General features: G+C 41.6%; 2 protein-coding genes across 2 annotated transcripts; both read right to left on the bottom strand.

The window, feature by feature from the left end:
• Positions 1–12972: 12972 nt before the first annotated feature.
• On the bottom strand, positions 12973–22202 carry MRPL15 (mitochondrial ribosomal protein L15). Its single transcript, XM_003999814.6, has 5 exons — positions 22016–22202; positions 20982–21136; positions 19936–20101; positions 14931–15054; positions 12973–14250 (listed from the first exon to the last, which is right to left on the bottom strand). Exons 1-5 carry the CDS (start codon positions 22121–22123, stop codon positions 13913–13915), a joined length of 891 nt encoding a protein of 296 aa, XP_003999863.1. The 5' UTR covers positions 22124–22202; the 3' UTR covers positions 12973–13912.
• Positions 14984–16239, bottom strand: LOC102900799 (cytochrome b-c1 complex subunit 10-like). Its single transcript, XM_045049642.1, has one exon. It carries the CDS (start codon positions 15875–15877, stop codon positions 15707–15709), a length of 171 nt encoding a protein of 56 aa, XP_044905577.1. The 5' UTR covers positions 15878–16239; the 3' UTR covers positions 14984–15706.

Here is a 22202-nt window from a genome sequence, read left to right as displayed (position 1 = left end):
GTCATGATCACATGGCTGCTGAATTTGAGCTCCAAGTCAGGCTCTGCAGACAGCCACAGCCGCTTGGGATTCTGTCTCTCCCTCTCTCTCTGCCCCTCCCCTGCTCTCTTGCATGCGTGCACGCTCTCTCTCTCTCACAAAATAAATAAACTTTAAAAAAAATGGACACAATAGGAAGATATTTCATCCAAGAAATGTGAATGGTACACAAGCACACGACAGTCAGTAGGGAAACCACAGTGAGATACCACCGCACAGCTATTACAATAGCTGAAATTGAAAAAGATGATTCACCAAGTGCTGGTAGGCATGAGAAGCATCTGGAATTCTCTTACACGTCTGATGAATGTAAAATGGCACACTCACTTCAGAAAACAGTTTCTACATGATGTTCACAATGTTCACATTTATCCACAAGAAAAAAAAGCACATATCTATACAAAGACTCGCACGCCACTGTTCATCGCAGCTTTCCTTCTAATAGATAAACACTACAAACAATGCAGAGGCCTATCAACAGGTAGCTGAATAAATAAGCTGCTTGATGGAACACATACTCCACGATAAAAAAGAGTGAATTATGTATACACACGTTGACATGGACAAACCCCAAATCATCTCTAATCATAGTGGCTTTATTAATAAAACTGGAAACAACCCGAATGCAAACAGATGAACAAACTGTGGCACGTCCATAAAATGGAACACTATTCGGCAATAAAAAGGAGAAAATGAGCCGTAGAAGCAGTCAGCATGATTAAGTCTTCCAAATGCATTGTGTTGAGTGAGGAAAGCTAGACTCAAAATGCTATAAACTGTATGATTCCATCTATAGGAAATTCTAGAAAAGGCAAGGCTACAGGGACAAAAATCAGATCACTGATTGCTAGGATCTGGGCGAACAGATGGACTACAAAAGAACAAGAGGCAACTGTAGATAGAGGTGACAGAACGGTCTTGACTGTGGTGGTGGTGGCGGTAGGACTGTATGAAGTTGTTACAATTCAACTCTACACCCAAACACCTTTACTACCTGCAAATCACACCTCAGTGAACCTGACCCTTTAAAAAAGGAGATATCGCACACAGACAGTGCAGAGCCTGCTTGGGATTCTCTCCCTTTCCCTCTCCCTCTGCCCCTGCCCCACTTGCTCTGTCTCTCGCTCAAAATAAATAAATTAAAAAATAATAATATTAAATTAAATAAAAATAAAAAAGGAGATATCAATGCTTAGCCTTCACCAGGCCAAGGGAGCAGAGCCTCTTTGAAGAGGATGGAATCATGGAATGGGGTTGCAGTGCAAACATGGGGGTTTAGGGAAGAGGAGAAAGGCAAACCGTACGTATACAAGGCTGTGAACTTATAACACGAGAGATGCAAAGATCATGACCCAACACATAAACAGCTCCTACTGACCTCTTCACTTAGCAAATAAGAATTCCTTTCTTGCAAAGGGATTTTACTTTAAATGTGGACTTACGAGAATTAGCAAGATCATGGCTACTTTTTGATTGATTTGGAGCAGGGCACACCGTCCAGGCTCTTCAACCAAAGCACACACTGAAAGCTTAGGATTCACACGGGACAGTTTATACTCACCCAATTACCTTGTTGAAGGGCACACATCGGAGTGTATTTGCCCTTGCATACGTATTCTGCTCCACACCAACGGAAAACGTACTTCCGGTTTCCCCACACGTAAGATGGAAAATACACTTACCTCAGAAGGCAGTTGTGAGAATTTCTGGCTCTTGATCTAAGTTCATAGTGAGTTGTCAGAATAATTTTTGTACGGTCAGAAGAAATCAAGAAATATTAGGTTACCTTTTGGTTTCTTGTATCTTACAAATTTTAATGCTACTAATCTTAAGTTTGATGGTGTTGCTTTTTTGAAGTAATTACTTTCATTACTGAAAGTAAAATTAAAGGCTTTTAAAAGAGAATATAGGGGCATCTGGGTGGATCAGTCAGTTAAGCGCCGACTTCAGCTCAGGTCATGATCTTGCGGTTTGTGACTTTGACCCCCATGTCAGGCTCTGTGCTGACAGTTTGGAGCCTGGAGCCTGCTTTAGATTCTGTGTCTCCCTCTCTTCCTCTACCATTCCCCTGCTTGCACTCTCTCTCTCTCAAAATAAATAGATAATGGGGTACCTGGCTTGCTCAGTCGGTTAGGTGGACTTCAGCTCAGGTCAAGATCTCACGGTTCATGAGTTCAAGCCCTGCGTCCAGGTCTGTGCTGACAGCTCAGAGCCTGGAGCCTGCTTCAGATTCTGTGTCTCCCTCTCTCTCTGTCCCCGCCCCCCCCCCCCCCCGCCCCAACCCCGAATTCACATTCTGTTCCTTTCTCTCAAAAATAAACATTAAGAAAATTATTTTAATAAAAATAAATAAATAAAAGAGAATATAAAGTTTTGCTGCTCATTCATATTAATGAATTTTAGCCCTGATACTTCCATTTAAATCTTTTACACAATATGGGGCGCCTGGGTGGCTCAGTCAGTTAAGCATCTGACTTGAGCTCAGGTCATGATCTCACGGCTCATGAGCCTGAGCCCCATGTCGGGCTCTGCGCTGCAGCTCAGAACCTGGAACCTGCTTCGGATTCTGTGTCTCTGTCTCTCTGACTCTTCCTTACTCTCTCTCTCTCTCTCTGTCTCTCTCTCAAAAATAAATAAACATTTAAAAAAATTTTAATCTTTTACACAGTACTTAAAACATATATACCCATATAAAGGAAATTTAAACTACTTTGATTTTTATAAATCTATCCTATAATATATACACAATAACCTTAATTGTTGAAAATGAAAACCATCATGAAAATGAAAAAATACATCTACTTACAAAATAACAGAGGCTCCTGGGTGGCTTAGTCGGTTAAGTGTCCACCTCTTGATTTCAGCTCAAGTCATGATCCCATGATTTGTGGGATGGAACCCATCAGGCTTTGCACTGACAGCACAGAGCCTGCTTAGAATTCTCTCTCTCTCTCTCTCTCTGCCCCTCCCCCTGCTTGCACTCTCTCCCACCTCAAAAAAAAAAAAAAAAAAAAAAACATACAGAAAAACAAAAAAAAAGAGCATTACATAGCCAAAATCTTAAGTGATTAAGTTTTATTTTCTTCCCTTTTTGTAGTTTCCAGATGTCCTATGTATAGAGAGAGAATTTATAGGATCTGACAACATAGCCATTTGAATTTTTTCTCAATTTCCTAGATAGGTAAATGGCTTTTATAAATTTAAAAAAAAATTTTTTTTTAACATTTATTCATCTTTGAGAGACAGAGAAAGAGTGTGAGTGAGGGAGGGGCAGAGAGAGAGGGAGACACAGAATCTGAAGCAGGCTCCAGGCTCTGAGCTGTCAGCACAGAGCCCAACACAGGGCTTGAACTCACTGACTGCAAGATCATGACCTGAGCCGAAGTCAGATGCTCAACCCACTGAGCCACCCAGGTGCCCCAATGGCTTTTATAAATTAATGGCAGGGCAAATCAGTGACTAAGTTACTGAAATTCAACTTAATCCTCCTGGTTCTGGATCTAATTCCTACCATGCTCTCTCTTTAAAATGTACTTATTTGGGGTACCTGGGTGGCTCAGTTGGTTAAGCGTCTGACTTGGGCTCAGGTCATGATCTCACAGTTCGTGAGTTCGAGCCCCATGTCAGGCTCTGTGCTGACAGCTCAGAAACTGGAACCTGTTTCCGATTCTGTGTCTCCCTCTCTCTCTGCACCTTCCCCACTTGCACTGTCTTTCTCTCTCTCTAGCTCTCAAAAATAAATAAACATTAGAAAAATTAAAAAATAAATAAAATGTACTTTTTCAGCAGGTCCTGATACAAATAAGAAAGTGTAGCATACTTCTCTTTTCATTAAAAAGACACTGATTATATATGAAAATTTTCAGGAGAAAAGCAACATCTACAGAATGGCTACCACAGAGGGACGGTAAAAGAGGCTTAATTCACTAACACAGGCATTTATGTGCCAGGCATCGTGCTAACATTTTCTACAAGTAGTGACTTCTTCCAATCCTCATCATAATCATGTGTTAGGATCTATCACTATCCCCCATGGGAAACTGAGGCATGGAGAGGTTCAACAGTGATCACAAGGCCGCTACTGGGATCTGGGTCCAAGTAAACCACGGCTGGTGGCCCCCCAAACTGGCTCTCTGAGCCTGGTGCCTCTCCACAGATAACCTTCCTGAGTCCCCAAGCAGAAAGAGGAGGGATCCCCCCTTCACAGCCAGGACAGCAGAACACAGAGGTCAAGCTGATGGAGAAGCCAGGACCGCGGTCCGGGTCTCCGACAGGGACTTCTGCCCCCACCATTGTATGTCTCTCCAGCAAAGTGTCTAGAGACACAGCCATTCGGGGACCTGTACGAACATTAGCACACTTTATTCCCAGACACTAAGTTGGGTCACTCTGCCCTGTATCTGACATTCTGTTTACTATTCCAGAACCACTCCATTGTCCGAGAAATAGAGTAACATTTAAAAAAGAAAATAGGGGCGCCTGGGCGACTCAGTCGGTTGAGCGACCGACTTCAGCTCAGGTCATGATCTCCAGGTCTGTGGGTTGGAGCCCTGCATCAGGCTCTGTGCTGACAGCTCAGAGCTTAGAACGTGCTTCAGATTCTGTGTCTCCCTCTCTCTCTGTCCCTCCCCTGCTCACGCTCTCTCTCTTTCCCTCAAAAATAAATAAACATTAATTTTTTTTTTTTTAAAAAAAAGAACTGCCTGTTTTATAAACAGAATGGACACTTTGGGGAACGTGCCTGTTTGGGCTGAGAATTATCTGCACAATTACAACACTAAGACCAGGATACAGCTGTTTGTGACTAAGCCCAGGTTCACTGAGTAAGTACTATCCAAGCATTACATCACCAGACATCTGTTTCCTGTTTTCAGTCTTCCTTCTATCGTCCCATCCTGATTTCCCTTCACCTGTAGGCCACCTACGCGAGCCACAATTAAGCAAGTCTTGTCTCCTTTTCCATCTTTAACTCAGGGTGACTTAGTCATTGTGCACGGAGGGGGTGGGGGAGATCCTAAGGGCCCTCAAAAGTGCATTCTGAGACTGGAGGGCTTTTCCCCGGGTAACCCATCTTTACATGACTAACTTCTCCCTCATTTCCAATTATGCACTTTTCCTGTGGAGGCAATACCAGCCCCTCCCAAAGGACAATTGTGAACTGAGTCACAAAAGAAAAACCTCCAGCAGCACAAAAAAGTCGAGGCACTAACTTACCTACAGCAATGTCCCCACTCTGGTACACAGAAAAATGGTATCTTTTGGGTTTCTTTCCATACTTCGCGTCCGGATGCGAACAGGATGTGTTTAAATTTAAGGAAATCTATGCAAATAGACGGAGGTCAAAGAAGCTTTCCTCAGCCCGAGGCAACATCTTTATCATCACGGCAATAGAACTGAAAGAGACTTTAGAGGTCACTTTACACAACTCTTGGATTACACAGAGATTAAGTGTCACGCATTTCACACAGTTAAGAAAGGTAAAGTGACTCCTCCAATGACTCTTATTTCACATGGTTTAAGAATAAAAGCACAAAGGTTAAATACTGTAATGGAAAGTATTCAGAAAAAAGTGTCTTTGAAATACATTAGATGAAGGGCGCCTGGGTGGCTCAGTCGGTTAAGCGTTCAACTTTGGCTCAGGTCATGATCTCACGGTTTGTGGGTTCAAGCCCCATGTCGGGCTCCGCGCTGACAACTCAGAGCCTGGAGCCTGCTTCAGATTCTCTCTCTCTCTCTCTCTCTCTCTCTCTCTCTCTCTCTCTGTCTCTGTCTCTCGCTCTCTGCCCCTCCCTCACTAGTGCTCTGTCTCTCAAAAATAAATTTAAAAACTTTTTTTTAATAAAAAAGAAAAGAAATACATTAGATGTAATAAGCAAGGTCAAAACAGTGCAACAATCTATCCCTTTCTGATTAAAAAAAAAAAAAAAGACACCGAACAGTGGTTTATAATTCTCTCTGGGAACCAGGTCAGGGACAGGCAACAGTAAGACAATATGGGCTTTTACTTTTTACATTTCGATATTACATCATTTCAAAAATAAGTATGAAGTACTTTTATAACGTTAGAAAGTTTTGAGGGGGTCTTTTCCTAGCAGTGATTTAAAAAAAAAAAAATGTATTCTACTCAACCCTTAGTGACTCACTGTAATCGTCAAAAAAACCCATTTTCCTTGTGCCTTGATATTTTTCTTTGCAACCTATCATCTCACTTCCTCCATACATGACATTCAAATACAACTGTTTAGATACCTAACATGGTAAGCGTAAGATGGGTTTATTGCCAAAATGTTCAGGAAAAGCAGACACAGAGTACGAGGACTCCTTGGACGCTTCCTGGTGCTCTGTCAACACCCCGAAGACATTTGCTCACCCAGATTGATGAATTCACCAACTTTCTGACTTAATGTAAGTTACTGAACTCAGCATTCCGGAATGGTGAATGTACTAGTAAACAAAGAATTTAGAAGTTCTGCACTGTTTATGCTGTCCATTATAGTCGGTTAACCTCGGAGTTCAAGTCTGGTCAATACCAAAACAGGGGTCAACCCCCTGCTGGTGGCCCAATGCATCCCACTCTTATTCACCCATCCTAAAGGAATTCTTTAGCTAAGAACATAAGCCACCAAAGTAAAGACTTCAGGCTCTCTTGCAGGAGAGAACTGTATCTAAGCTCTGGCCAATGGGATTTATGTGTAAGTTTTGTGTGGCAGCTGCCAGGAATGTTTCTTAGGACAAGCTGGCTCTACTGCTCCCCATTTGGATCATGAAGATGCACATCTCATTCTCGGGATGGGAGAGCTAAGCAGGGAGAAGCCATGGGCTTTGAGAATGGAACAGAGCCAGCAATCAGCCATGCAGTGGTCTCAGCACTTCTGGGGAAAAAAATAAATAAACATTATTTCCTTGAAGCCACTGTGATTTGCAGTTTCTATCAATGGGGCCAAAACTAATCCTAAAAACCCAACTGTCACTTGAAGTCTCTGAAAAATACAAACCATGTTTTTAAATTTTTGTCCTCTGAAATTCATAGGTGACTATCATAGAAGATGGTCCTAACAGTGATTCCTGTAAGTTCTGAGTTATTAAGGGTTTCATAACAAGCCAAACTATGTAATCCTGGATAAACATTTAAATCTTTTAGGGGCGCCTGGGTGGTTCAGTCGGTTAAGCGTCCGACTTCAGCTCAGGTCACGATCTCACGGTCCATGAGTTCGAGCCCCGCGTCGGGCTCTGGGCTAATGGCTCAGAGCCTGGAGCCTGCTTCCGATTCTGTGTCTCCCTCTCTCTCTGTCTCAAAAATAAATAAACGTAAAAAAATAATAATAATAATAAATCTTTTGGTGGGAGAGGAGAGCCAAGATGGCAGAACAGCATGGATGTTTTTTATGTGTCTCACACCCATGAAATCCAGCCAGACCAACACTAAACCATCCTACACACCTAGAAAACTGATCTGAGGATGAACACAACAATCTGCGCAATCTGAACCACAGAATTCAGCAGGTATGCAGCGTGGAGAGGCGAACTTGGGGAGCGAGAAGCCACGGGAAGGGAGGTGCTTTTGCAGGCGGAGAGAGGACGGAGACTGCGGTGGGGGGGAGCGGATTTTGGGACAAGCGCCCCTCCCCAAAAGCAGCTGGAGAGAAAGTGGAAAATTGGAAACAGCCTCAGGCACTAAACGAAAAAGGGAGAAAGGAGATAGGAGAGGGTTTAAATTCCATTAAGACTATAAACAAGGGTAGCGCAAAGGCTGCAACTCCGCAGCTCCCTACCTGGCGGTGCTCTGGTGGGAAGGGCGAATCCCCAGGAGCAGAGTGGGGTCCGGGAGGTGCTCGGGCCACACGGGGAGAAGCGGTTCCACTGCTGGAAGGACATTTGGTGGAGACTGTGGAAGCCACCTGGTCCCGGCAGACCCCGGAAGGCAGCCACATTTACTGGTGCTGAAACAAGGTCGTCGAGGGTGAAGCCCGCTGCCAGGCGTGTGTTGTGATTTTCCATAATCCCCGAGACGCTGCTCCTACACCATCTAGCGACCTTTTTCTGGGGCGGGCTGGCACCTGGCCGCAGTCTCGGGGCACCGGCAGCAGCAGGGTCTAGCAAGCGTTCCTGGGTGCAGCCGACATTTGGCCATTGCTCATTCGGCCATTGTTTGGTGAGCCCCTCCCGCAGAGGGGCCGAACGGGTCAAGGCCGCAGTCCATCAGAAGTAAGGGTCCGGGGAAAACAGCCGCATCTGAGACAAAACTTGGGAGAGAGGTACTGCCTGGGGCCTGGACACGGAGAATGAAGCGGGGAGTGGACGGAAGCTGAAGAGAGAGGACAGGTGCGCAATCGCTGATCGGGGAGAACAGCCAGGGTAGCTGGAGGACGCCATTTTCACGCTCCCGCGCACGCACATACTTACGAGCGCCGCCACCATCCCCCCCAGGAGGCCAGCGGCGCCATCTAGTGGAGAACGGAGCCGTCACACCGAGCCCCGCCCGACTGGACCCACCTCGCTCTTGAAGAACACAAGTCTCACCGACGGCTTAGTTTATGGACTATGAATCGCTACATAGACTGACTTCTAGGGGAAAACGAAGTAATTTCAGTCCTACTTCAATCTGTCAGCAGGTTCATCTATTCAATTTTCTTTCTTTTTTTTTCTTTTACACGACTTTTTCTTGAATAAAGAGAAAAAAATTCATTTTTGTTTTTATTAAAAATATTTTTTCTTTAATCTTTTTACTATGTTTTTTACGTTTGTGTAACTTTTTTCAAATTCTATCTTACTTCCATTATTTTACTTCAGTGTATTCACCTTTTGAAATTTTCAAACGATTTCCTTTTTTTCATCTTTTTCTTGAATGCAGAAAAACTTCATTTTTACTTTCAATTTCTATTAAAAATATTTTTTTTACTATATTTTTTGCTTTTATGTAAATTTTTTCAAATTGTATTTTACTTCCATCATTTTAGTCTACTACAGTGTATTCACTTTTTCAAATTTTCAAATTCCTTTTTATTTCGTTTCTTTTTTGTTGAATAAAGAGAAAAAAATTTTTAATTTTTATTAAAAATATTTTTAATTTTTTTCTACTATATTTTTTTACTTTTGTGTAAATTTTTTCAAATTCTGTTTTACTCCCATCATTTCATTTTAGTCTACTTCAGTGTATTTACTTTTTCAAATTCTCAAACAATGTCCCCCCCCCCTTTTTTCCTCTAATCTATCAAACCACTTTCAACACCCAGACCAAAACACACCTAGGATCTAGCATCATTTATTAGATTTGTCTGTGTGTGTGTGTGTGTGTTCTACTTTTTAAATTTTAATTTTATTTTAATTTTTCTACCTCATTAATTTCTTTTCTCCCTTCAAAATGACAAAACGAAGGAATTCACCCCAAAAGAAAGAGCACGAAGAAACAACAGCCAGGGACTTAACCAACACAGATACAAGCAAGATGTCTGAACTAGAATTTAGAATCACGATAATAAGAATACTAGCTGGAGTGGAAAATAGATTAGAATCCCTTTCTGCAGAGATAAAAGAAGTAAAAATAGTAAGAATGAAATTAAAAATGCTATAACTGAGCTGCAATCACAGATGGATGTCGCGGCGGCAAGGATGGATGAGGAAGAACAGAGAATCAGCGATATAGAGGACAAACTTAGAATAATGAAGCAGGAAAAAAAAAAGGAGACTAAGGCAAAAGACCACGATTTAGGAATTAGAGAAATCAGTGACTCATTAAAAAGGAACAACATCAGAATCATAGGGGTCCCAGAAGAGGTAGAGGGAGAAATAAGGGTAGAAGGGTTATGTGAGCAAATCATAGCAGAAAACTTTCCTAACCTGGGGAAAGACACAGACATCAAAATCCAGGAAGCACAGAGGACCCCCATTAGATTCAACAAAAACCGACCATCAACAAGGCATATCATAGTCAAATTCACAAAATACTCAGGCAAGGAGAGAATCATGAAAGCAGAAAGGGAGAAAAAGTGCCTAACCTACAAGGGAAGACAGATCAGCTTTGCAGCAGACCTATCCACAGCAACTTGGCAGGCCAGAAAGGAGTGGCAGGATATATTCAGTGTGCTGAATCAGAAAAATATGCAGCCAAGAATTCTTTAACCAGCAAGGCTGTCATTCAAAATAGGAGAGATAAAAAGTTTCCCAGACAAACAAAAATTAAAGAGTTTGTGACCACTAAACCAGCCCGGCAACAAATTTTAAGGGGGACCCTCTGAGGGAAGAAAAGATGAAAATACATATATATAAATAAATAAATACCAGAAGCAACAAAGATTAGAAAGGACCAGAGAACACCACCAGAAACTCCAACTCTACAAGCATCATAATGGCAACAAATTCCTATCTTTCAGTACTCACTCTAAACGTCAATGGACTCAACGTGCCAATCAAAAGACATAGGGTAACAGAATGGATAAGAAAACAAGATCCATCTATATGCTGTTTACAATAGACCCACTTTAGACCTAAAGACACCTTCAAATTGAAAGTAAAGGGATGGAGAACCATCTATCATGCTAATGGTCAACAAAAGGAAGCCAGAGTAGCCATACTTGTATCTGCAAAACAATTAACATGATTCATCACATCAATAAAAGAAAGGACAAGAACCGTATGATCCTCTCAATAGATGCAGAGAAAGCATTTGACAACATACAGCATCCTTTCTTGATAAAAACCCTCAAGAAAGTAGGGATAGAAGGAGCATACCTCGAGATCATAAAAGCCATGTATGAACGACCCAACTCTAATATCATCCTCAATGGGGAAAAATGGAAGGCTTTCCCCTAAGGTCAAGAACAAGACAGGGATGTCCACTCTCACCACTGTTATTCAACATAGTATTGGAAGTCTTAACATCTGCAATCAGACAACACAAAGAAATAAAAGGCATCCAAATTGGCCAGGAGGAGGTCAAACTTTCACTCTTCTCAGATGACATGATACTCTATATGGAAAACCCAAAAGATTCCACCAAAAAAACTGCTAGAATTGATTCATGAATTCAGCAAAGTTGCAGGATATAAAATCAATGCACACAAATCGGTTGCATTCCTATACACCAACAATGAAGCAACAGAAAGAGAAATCAAGAATCAATCCCATTTAGTTACACAAAAAATCAGAAAATACCTAGAAATAAATCTAACCAAAGAGGTGAATAATCTATACACTGAAAACTACAGAAAGCTTATGAAAGAAATTGAAGAAAACACAAAAAAAACAGAAAAACATTCCATGCTCATGGACTGGAAGAACAAATATTGTTAAAATGTCAATACTACCCAAAAGAATCTACATATTCAATGCACTCCCTATCAAAATAACACCAGCCTTCTTCACAGAGCTAGAACAAATAATCCTAAAATGTGCATGGAACCAGAAAAGACCCCGAATAGCCAAAGCAATCTTGAAAAAGAAAACCAAAGCTGGAGGCATCACAATCCTGGACTTCAAGATTGTATTACAAAGCTGTAATCATCAAGACGGTATGATACTGGCACAAGAACAGACACTCAGATCAATGGAACAGAATAGAGAACCCAGAAATGGACCCACAAACGTATGGCCAACTAATCTTTGACAAAGCAGGAAAGAATATCCAATGGAATAGACAGTCTCTTCAGCAAGCGGTGCTGCGAAAACTGGACAGCAACATGCAAAAGAATGAACCTGGACCGCTTTCTTACACCATACACAAAAAAAAACTCAAAATGGATGAAAGACCTCAATGTAACACAGGAACACATCAAAATCCTCAAGGAGAAAGCAGGCAAAAACCTCTTTGATCTTGGCCGCAGCAACTTCTTACTCAACACATCTCCAGAGGCAAGGGAAACAAAAGCAAAAATGAACTACTGGGACCTCATCAAAATAAAAAGCTTCTGCACAGCGAAGGAAACAATCAGCAAAACTAAAGGCAACCGACAGAATGGGAGGAGACATTTGCAAACGATATATCAGATAAAGGGTTAGTATCCAAAATCTACAAAGAACTTGTCAAACTCAACACCCAAAAAAACAAATAATCCAATGAAGAAATGGGCAAAAGACATGAAGACACTTCTCCAAAGAAGACATCTAGATGGCCAACCGACACATGAAAAAAATGCTCAACATCACTCATCATCAGGGAAATACAAATCGAAACCACAATGAGACACCACCTCACACCTGTCAGAATGGCTAACATTAACAACTCGGGCAACAACAGATGTTGGCAAGGATGCGGAGAAAGAGGATCTCTTTTGCATTGTTGGTGGGAATGCAAGCTGGTGCAGCCATTCTGGAAACCGGTATGGAGGTTCCTCAAAAAACTAAAAATAGAACTACCCTACGATGCAGCAATTGCACTACTAGGCATTTATCCACGGGATACAGGTGTGCTGTTTCGAAGGGGCACATGCACCCCCCATGTTTATAGCAGCGCTACTGATAATACCCAAAGTAGAAAGAGCCCAAATGTCCATCGATGGATGAATGGAGAAAGAAGATGTGGTGTGTATACACACACACACACACACACACACACACACAATGGAGTATTACTCAGCAATCAAAAAGAATTTAAGAGACAAAACAGATGAACATAAGGGAAAGGAAACAAAAATAATATAAAAACAGGGAGGGGGACAAAACAGAAGAGACTCATAAATATGGAGAACAAACGGAGGGTTACCGCAGGGGTTGTGGGAAGGGAGATGGGCTAAATGGGTAAGGGGCACTAAGGAACGTACTCCTGAAATCATGTGGCACTATATGCTAACTAATTTGGATGCAAATTTAAAAAAATAAAAAATAAAACAAGTTTAAATAAATAAATAAATAAATAAATAACATACTCTTGGTACATAAATTACCTTATAAACTGAATCTCAGATCAGCAATACAGAAGGTAGACAAGTGAACAAAATATTGCATCATTTAGGTTTTTAATTTTTTTATTTTAAGAAAATGAACAGCCAGGAATCACTTTATTCTTGCTGTGGAAAAATTATCATGAATTATTTAGATTTAATTGCAGCAGGACAAATTGCGTTTCTGTATGGTTTAGATACGACATAACTTTGGAAAGCTAAATAAGCTTACAGATTGCTGAAACTTTTACATTAACTGCGTTTAATTTTCACAATACCAGCTGTTTTTATGGCTTACATAATTACTGAACAATTTTCCAAAAATCATTTAAAATGAATGAAAAACAAAGGTCTCCACTATCTATGAAATAAGTAAAATATCGGTTAGAACACTTACCTTGTTCAAGAAAAAGGCTAAGGGCTTAATCATTATTGTCTACTCTTATCAGATGACTTGAGAAAATGAATTCGCTTGGAATTATTTCAATTTTGCTAGCAAATATTGTACTACTTATTCACTAGCCTTAAATCTTAAACTCCTATCCCAAATCTTAATAATCCGGAGTTGAAAGCTTTCCATCCTGACACTGGATAGAGCTTCCTGAGGCCCCTGATTAAGATGGGCAACCAGTAGCAACTGCTTAGCCTTGACAGGCCCACCCATCAATCCGGTTCCAGCTGCACCTTCATTTTGATTTGCAACAATGATAACACAGACCTGGACAAAAAGATCATGAAAAAAAGAACGCTCCCCTAAGAGTTATAATCTTCCTTTGGCAGAAAACCAGGGGGGTTGTTTCTTTAACTGAGAAAGAACCCGCACAGATTCAGTTCCTCTATACAGCCTTGCTTACTGCATTTTTATTTTAATTTTAGATAAAAATGGAAACGGGACTACATGGAAAATTTACAACTAGAGAAAAGATGATGAGAAATATACATGTTTCAGTCTCTTTTCTTCCAGAACTCTTTTACAACTCTGCTTTCTTGGAAGGAATTCATGAGCTGTAATACTGGAGGAGATTCTCATCTGTAGGTTTTAGGATTTTCTTATCTGCCATATTCACCACCCATCCAGGAGCAAGACCAAAGAAAATCTGCCTTGGATCCTTTCGAGTACTAAGCATTTTGAAGAGTTCATCTTTAGTGATATCAGGTAAAATATAGCCATACTTCTTGGCAAGTTCAAGTCTTGCTTCAGGAAATTTGGCAGGATCCGCCAGGTAACCACGATTCTTTGCATCTGTATAATACGGTACCAGTGCTTCGGGCGGAAGCATTCGTTTGGGAATGGGTTGTCCACGCAGAAAGAATGGAACAGGTTTGCACAGAATGTCTGAAAAGGTTTTAAATAAAAAAGATACAAATAGCGGCTATATGTATATGATTTTAATTATTAATGTGCTTAATGTTTATTTTTGAAAGAGGGCAAGTGGGGGAGGGGCAGAAAGAGAGGGGGAACAGAGGATCCGAAGCAGGCTCTTGTGCTGATAGCAGAGAACCCAATGCAGGGCTCGAACTCACGAACTGTGAGATCATGACCCAAGCAGAAGCCAGACACTCAACTGACTGAGCCACCCAGGTGCCCTTCTTTTGATTATTAATTTTTAACTACTACCAAGATGGGAACTTCCAAGAACTTTTTATTATTATTATTATTATTATTATTATTATTCTTATTATTAAAAAGACTTGTCTTAAGTAAGCAAATGGAAATACTTCACTTTCCAAAATTTGGATCTTGAAAATCAAAGTTACCTCTGGGTTACCAACAATGAGTGAATTTCTAAACATGGTATATAATATCATATGTAAGTCCCATGTTTAAAAACAAAAAACCTGCTCATGACATAGTGACTGCGGAATACTAGAAGCCACACCACAAACAGGAAACCCTAAAACAGAAGACTGAGGTGTCCGAACCACAAGTCAGAGGGCCATGAGGCCTTTCAAATCCTCACACAGCAGCCAGTAGGAGATGAAGAGGGAGAAAAAAGGGACTGCAGGACATCTTACCCAGGCTTCTTGGATCATAGAAGGCCGTAGTGATGACACCACCATTTTTTTCGATTGCAGCGATGGCTAGTTCTGAAGCCAACTGTACTTCAATATTAACTTTCGCCTTAAAGGTGTCAGCACCCTGCGACATGGCAAAGCAAAGTCTGTTTGTAGGTAGCTCGGTTAACAGTGGAGTATAAAATTATGGCAAGTTTTTTACACCGTGTTTTCTCCTCCAAAATGCCTACAATGTTACAGTAATTCCAACTCTAAATACCTCTGCTTCCAGGTCCTACCAAACAACATTCATTTCTTTTACGTTTGTTTAGGCTATCTTGTTTTACCAACTTTCATTCTCCGTAAGCAAGGACGACTACGTTTTCATCAAACATATTTAGTAGACAGCAACACAAGCATCCATCCCCAGTATTTCACTAATAGTGGACTGTTTAATCCCGACAACCCCATGACAAAATTATTGCTACACCAACTTCATAGATGGGGACACAAAGCACACAGAGGTTAAGCAACTTGTCAAGATCACACAGCTAGGATTCTAACCCAGGGAGTCCAGTCACAGCATGTGTTTTGTTTTGTTCTTTTTCAGAGCAAGGTTTAATGCTGTGCGTATTCAAACATGAAAGCCATTTTCACAAACATGGAGTCCTAAGTCATGCTGTAGATATCCTTGGGGCCTTTCCTGAGGGTGGGGGCTGTTCCAGGTACAGCAGGAGCTAACATGGAAGGAGACAATACCAGCAGACATCAGAGGGATCCAAGAAGGGTCAGTTTACCTAATCATCCTTCTTAAACTTGCCATTAGTATAGGGCACCCAGTCCAGAATCAGCTGGCAGTCCATGGCCCATACCAGCCCTACCGTGCCCACAGTGCCCCACATGCCTGCTGTGGGAATCCAGGTTGTGGCCAGCTCGTGGTAGCACAGGCCCAGGAACCTGCCCAGCATCGCAGGGCAGGCCACAGCTCAGGGTGACGCCTGTATTTGTGTTCTTACACACAACATTCTACCATACTGAGATGGATAGAAATTTCTCTTCTTTATCCCTAAGTTAGCAAGAGGCCAAGAAATTTTTAATCATGGGATGAGTGGGCTGGAACCAGTGGAAAAATAAAAATCTGACAACAGAGGTACCTGGCTGGCTCAGTCAGTAGAGCATGCAACTCTTCATCTTGGGGCTATATCTGAGCCCCCTGTTGTGTGTAGATTAAAAATAAAATCTTAAAAAAATCTGGAGCACCTGGGTGGCTCAGTCAGTTAAATGACTTTTTTTTTTAATGTTTATTTTTATTTATTTATTTATTTTTTAATTTTTTTTTTCAACGTTTATTTATTTTTGGGACAGAGAGAGACAGAGCATGAACGGGGGAGGGGCAGAGAGAGAGGGAGACACAGAATCGGAAACAGGCTCCAGGCTCTGAGCCATCAGCCCAGAGCCTGACGCGGGGCTCGAACTCACGGACCGCGAGATCGTGACCTGGCTGAAGTCGGACGCTTAACCGACTGCGCCACCCAGGCGCCCCTAATGTTTATTTATTTTTGAGAGAGACAGAGACAGAATGCAAGTGGGTTAGGGGCAGAGAGAGAGAGGGAGACACAGAATCGGAAACAGGCTCCAGGCTCTGAGCTGTCAGCACAGAGCCCGATGCGGGGCTCGAACTCACGAGCCACGAGGTCATGACCCCAGCCGAGGTCAGATGCTCAACCGACTGAGCCACCCAGGAGCCCCTAAATGTCTGACTCTTGATTTTGGCTCAGGTCATGATCTCCCAGTTCATGGGTTCGAGCTCCACATCGGGCTCTGTGCTAACAACGCAGAGCCTGCTTGGGATTCTCATGCTCTCTGCCCCTCTGCCCCCATCTCTCTCTCAATAAATAAATAAACCTAAAAAATTAATTAATTAGTTAATTAATTTTTAAAGTTCTGACAATATCTGATCTTGGAGGGATCAGCTGCCTCTTAGACAAAAGATTCACTCTGCTTTTACTACTGATTTTACCACAGCCTCTAAAAGGACAAAAAAAGTAAGAACTTTTCCCTAGAATAATCAACACTAAAAAAGGTAGACTTGAACTTCCTAAAGTTCTGGTTTTGGTCATTTTAATTAGACTGTACTACATTTTACTCTAATTTCAAAACAGATTCTGAATTAAAAGATGGTAGTATTACTATTTTGTGGTAATAGAATTTTTTTTTGCTATTTTCGTGTGGTTGAATCAGGCTGGCTCCCAATCAAGTTCCTTTTATTAATTATGAAGCTTTAAAGTACTTCAAAAACACTCCTTTGGGGTGCCTGGGTGGTTCAGTCAGTCAAGTGTCTGACTCTTGGTTTTGGCTCAGGGCATGATCTCACATGGGATCATGGGATCCCAGGGCTCGTTCGTGGGATTGAGCCCTGCTCTGTCAGTGAAGAACCGGTTTGGGATTCTCTCTCTCCCTCTGTGTCCCTTCCCCACTCACACTTGCTCTGCCACTCTCTCAAAATAAATAAACATTAAAAAAAATAGGTTCACCCATTCCATCAAGTAAGACACAAATATTCCACCAAATAAGATGCATATTCTCACATTTTTTTCCATCTATGATACTGGTCTGCATTTTATTAATCAATGGCACCTCTGACTCAATAAAATAAGGTCTTGGGGCGCCTGGGTGGCTCAGTCAGTTAAGCGTCCAACTTCAGCTCAGGTCATGATCTCACAGTTCACGAGTTCAAGTCCCATGTCAGGCTCTGTGCTTACAGCTCAGGGCCTGGAGCCTGCTTCAGATTCTGTCTCTCTCTCAAAAACAAATAAATTTAAATAAATAAATAAATAAATAAATAAATAAGGTCTTGCCATATTATTTGTGAATTTTAATTACTATTCCAAATTGCCCAACTATTTCTTTTTCTTGGGCATTAGAGTTAATTCTGGTGTTTTCAGTATTATAAATACTATTTTCAGGAATGTCTTTATATCAGTTAAGTTTCTTTTTTTGTTATTCCTTGAAAACATATATTCTGAAATTGGTAATTTTGTGCTCTGGATTAATTATTACCATTATTTATTGCAAATCTAAAATCCAGAAAAGGTCAACCAATTTACAGCTACAAATGACTGTAACTGTACTTACCCAACTGTTGCCCTGGTGTATTTTTCAGGATTAGTTTCCTAGTTAATATAGATACATGCCTGAAAGCTGTTGGAATGTGCTGTTTATTGGCTGACAAGGTCACAGATTTTTCCATATTAATTTATATGTATATTCCCTTATATACCCAGAATAGAATACTGAGGCTTAACTGAGTATTTTGTATTTTATTTTCAAATCATTTTATTTGGAAAACTTTTATCCACAAGGTTCATTTTTTCAAAGGAACCTAAAAGATTTTTCCATAAACACATGCCCCCCTCTAGTGGACACTAAGTTACTCACATAGCTGTATTCCTGACCTACAAGAAACAAAAGTATTAATGAAGAAATTTAACTGCTTATGAAACTCTTAGCCAATTTCTATAAATAGAAAAGGTTTTGCTGCAGTTAGAATTAGATTTGATTCTGGGTGCCTGGGTGGCTCAGTCGACTGAGCATCTGACTTCAGCTCAGGTCATGATCTCACAGTTTGTGAGTTCAAGCCCCACATCAGGCTCCCTGCTGTTAGCACCGAGCCTGCTTCAGATCCTCTGTCTCCCTCTCTCTGCCCCTCACCACCCCCCCCTCAAAAATTAATACATATTTGGGGCGCCTGGGTGGCTCAGTCGATTGGGCGTCCGACTTCGGCTCAGGTCATGATCTTGCACTCTGTGAGTTTGAGCCCCGCATCGGGCTCTGTGCTGACCGCTCAGAGCCTGGAGCCTGTTTCAGATTCTGTGTCTCCCTCTCTCTCTGACCCTCTCCCCATTCATGCTCTGTCTCTCCCTGTCTCAAAAATAAATAAACGTTAAAAAAAAAATTAAAAAAAAATACATATTGAAAAAATGAGAAATTAAAAAAAAAAAAAGAATTGGATTTGATTCATTCCTTGTCTCCATAAAACTAATTATTATGAGCCAGTATTTCCAATACTGAAAATATAGCAATGAACTAAAGTACTTGTCATTACATTTAGACATAGAATTTACATTATAGTGTGAAGAAGAGTATGAAAAAATAAATGCATTACTTGGTAATAAAGGTCAGGTGTTTATACATTCAAAGAAAAATACTTTGCACAGGGTAAAGCAGACAAGAGTATGGGGGGGGGGGAAGGAGGAGTTGTGAGTATTCTTTTATAAAAGGATGTCAGAAAAGATCTCCCAGATATGACATTTTGAGCAGAGAATCAAAGAGAGAGAGCCAGCTGAATCGATACACAGCAGAGCACCCCAGAACCAAGGACAAAGGCCATGCCAACTTCCTCAAACCACAACTGAGTATAACACAGTGTAATGGTTATATGATAACTCAAAAGAAATAAAAACTGGGGGGGGGGGGGGGCGGGTGCCTGGGTGGCTCAGCCAGTTAAGTGTCCAACTCTTGATTTCAGCTCAGGTCGTGATCTCGAGGTTCATGGGTTCAAGAGCCCAGCATTGGGCTCTTCGTTGACAGTGGGGGGCCTGCTTGGGATTCCATCTCCCCCTCTCTCTGCCCCTCTCCTGCCCTCTCTCTCTCAAAATAAATAACCATTTAAAAAAAAAGAAAGAAAGAAAGAAAAATTAGGGCACCTGGGCTGACTTCAGCTCAGGTCATGATCTCACTGTTAGTGAGTCCAAGCCTGGCTTCAGGTGACCTCAAGCCCCACTCCAGGTAAGTTTGAGCCCTGCTCCAGGCTCTGCACACACTCACTCACTCACTCTCACTCTCTCTGTCTCTCTCTCTCTCTCCCTCTCCCTCTCCCTCTCTCTCTACCCCTCGCTCACTTGCTCTCTCAAAAAATTTTAAATTAATTAATTAAAGAAATAAAAATTAAAAAGGCAGAGTGTTGATTATATGGTAATCAGAAATAGCCGTCTATGTGACACCAACAAATCTCATCCAGACTTACCTCCTCCACCAGCTGGACACCATAATCCCTTTTAAGTGGCTGGATGGTCACACCTCTCCCATTGACAAGCTGAGTTAAGTCAATAGGTTGAGTAGGATCCACTCGACCCAAATCAATAAGATATTGCAATCTATTCAGACTCAAAGGCTGATACTGGCGTCTGAAGCTACAAAACAAAGTAACAATTGGAACACTCAAACGGCTCTTCCCATAAGTTCTTCCGATCAACTCAAAGCTTTGTCCTCTATTTTCCTCCCTCGATGTACACGATTTAACAAAAATAGGGGCGCCTGCGTGGCGCAGTCGGTTAAGCGTCTGACTTCAGCCAGGTCACGATCTCGCGGTCCGGGAGTTCGAGCCCCGCGTCAGGCTCTGGGCTGATGGCTCAGAGCCTGGAGCCTGTTTCCGATTCTGTGTCTCCCTCTCTCTCTGCCCCTCCCCCGTTCATGCTCTGTCTCTCTCTGTCCCAAAAATAAATAAACGTTGAAAAAAAAAAATTTTAAACAAAAAAAAACAAAAATAAAACCATCGTTGAAAAAAAAAATTTAAAAAAAAACAAACAAAAATAAAACCATCCTGAGTGCAACAAAATCACATAATATCACTTGCTTTTTGGCAATGAAACAGAACCAGAACTTCATCTCACTAAAAATAATTTGCCTCTCTAAGCATTTACTTCACTCATTTAAACAAATTTGTCAAATGTGACTTATGCATTAACGGAGCTCAAAGTAACAAGAGGAGTTGTCATTTATTGGGTGACTACCCAGGTTTTTACATACATTATTGCTAAGCCTCTAGCCAACCACAAGAGCTGGTATTACCATCTCCTTTGCCAGGTCTGAGCATCAAGTCCGGGCTTTTCTCCCCTCCTAATCCAGGCCAAATTTCATTACCAAAAATGATTCAGAGAAACAGCAATAAAAGTTTACCTCAAAGTGAATTTAAATTTCTACCAAGCAATTGTTTTGTGTTTTTTGGGGGGTTTTTTGGTGACTGTCAGTGAAAATTAGGGATTTTTACTTTAAAAAGCAAAGCAACCTTACCTATGACCTTCATTAAACCCATATTTTGGGATTCGAATGTAAAATGGAGTCTGGCCTCCCTCAAAACCCAGTCTGGGCCGGGTTCCTCTCTGCCGCTCTCCCTTATGGCCTCTGCCACATTTTCGACCTCTTCTCTGACCTCTTCGCCGTCTTTCCTACAAGGAAAAGAAACGCCATTCATTTATCCAATCAGCCAGTACTAACAGCTAACACTATGTGCCAAGCTCTGTTCTAACTGCTCTAACCTCCGCTTTTAAGTTAGCATCGTTGCCTCTGTAAATGTAGTGAATTCTTGTAACCAAAGTCCAAATTGTGTTTCAAAGGAAAAGTTCCAAGGACGGAATGGAGGTAAGGACTCTAGGATAGGCTGGAAATGAAAAAAATCCTAGAGTCAAACATCCACAACAAACAAGGTTTACACGGTATTTAAAAACACTTACTTTGTAATTAATTGTAAACACATAATCGTTACCCATGTGTATTATTTAAGCCTTAATTTGTAAAGAAATATTTTTTTCCCAAATTAACTTCCTGTCACTTCGTGAAAACGAACCGATTCTTTAAATAAGAGTGTTGGCGCTCAGTTCCGGGTTGTGAGTTCCAACCCCACGCTGGGTGGAAACAAAATATTTTTAAAGTTAAATAAATGACAGTATGTCAACTGACAGCTTTTCTAGCTGTATTCAGTGATTTGCAGAAAAGACAACTACCGTAATCAATTCAAATCTTTCCCACGAAAATAAAGTTAACGGGAAAGTAGCTCATCTTCAATTCAACTCTGAACGAGGCCATCATTTTGTGGCTCCTGCGACTTCACGCCTCCGCCGTAATTACAGAATCACGCTTTACCATATGAACCTTATTACGAATTGGGACCGTGTTACGAATTGGGTTCTCCGTGCAGCTGAGAACAAGGGCTCGGCAACCCTAAGTTTATCCCAACACCCTCCGCAAAGAGTGCGGGAGAACGATGGCGAGGGACAGGCCGCTTCCATCGCCCCTTCCCCCTGCGCGTCCTCGCACCAGCCATTTACCGGTTTCCTGGAGCCTGGATTCGGCTTTAGGTTTGCCAAGCTCACACGTGGAAGGGCCCGGAGCAGGTCCAGAGCCCCCGTCCCACCGCCCCGCAGGGGACCGGCCATGACCCGCACAGCCAAAGCCCTCCAAGGGCGCCCGGGGTCGCCTCGGAGCCCACGTGGTCTCCGGGCGCTGCTTTACGGC

The sequence above is a fragment of the Felis catus genome, chromosome F2, assembly GCF_018350175.1.
Source record: "Felis catus isolate Fca126 chromosome F2, F.catus_Fca126_mat1.0, whole genome shotgun sequence".
In the NCBI taxonomy this organism is placed as follows: Eukaryota; Metazoa; Chordata; class Mammalia; order Carnivora; family Felidae; genus Felis; species Felis catus.
This window is presented reverse-complemented; position numbering and strand designations above follow the sequence as displayed.

Coding starts and splice junctions, on each gene's coding strand:
- MRPL15 (XM_003999814.6), bottom strand. CDS start 22,123: ATGGCCGGTCCCCTGCGGGGCGGTGGGACGGGGGCTCTGGACCTGCTC. Junction 21,137..22,015: donor ATCCAGGCTCCAGGAAACCG/GTAAATGGCTGG, acceptor TTTTCCTTGTAG/GAAAGACGGCGAAGAGGTCA. Junction 20,102..20,981: donor GGGTTTAATGAAGGTCATAG/GTAAGGTTGCTT, acceptor TTTGTTTTGTAG/CTTCAGACGCCAGTATCAGC.
- LOC102900799 (XM_045049642.1), bottom strand. CDS start 15,877: ATGCTGGGCAGGTTCCTGGGCCTGTGCTACCACGAGCTGGCCACAACC.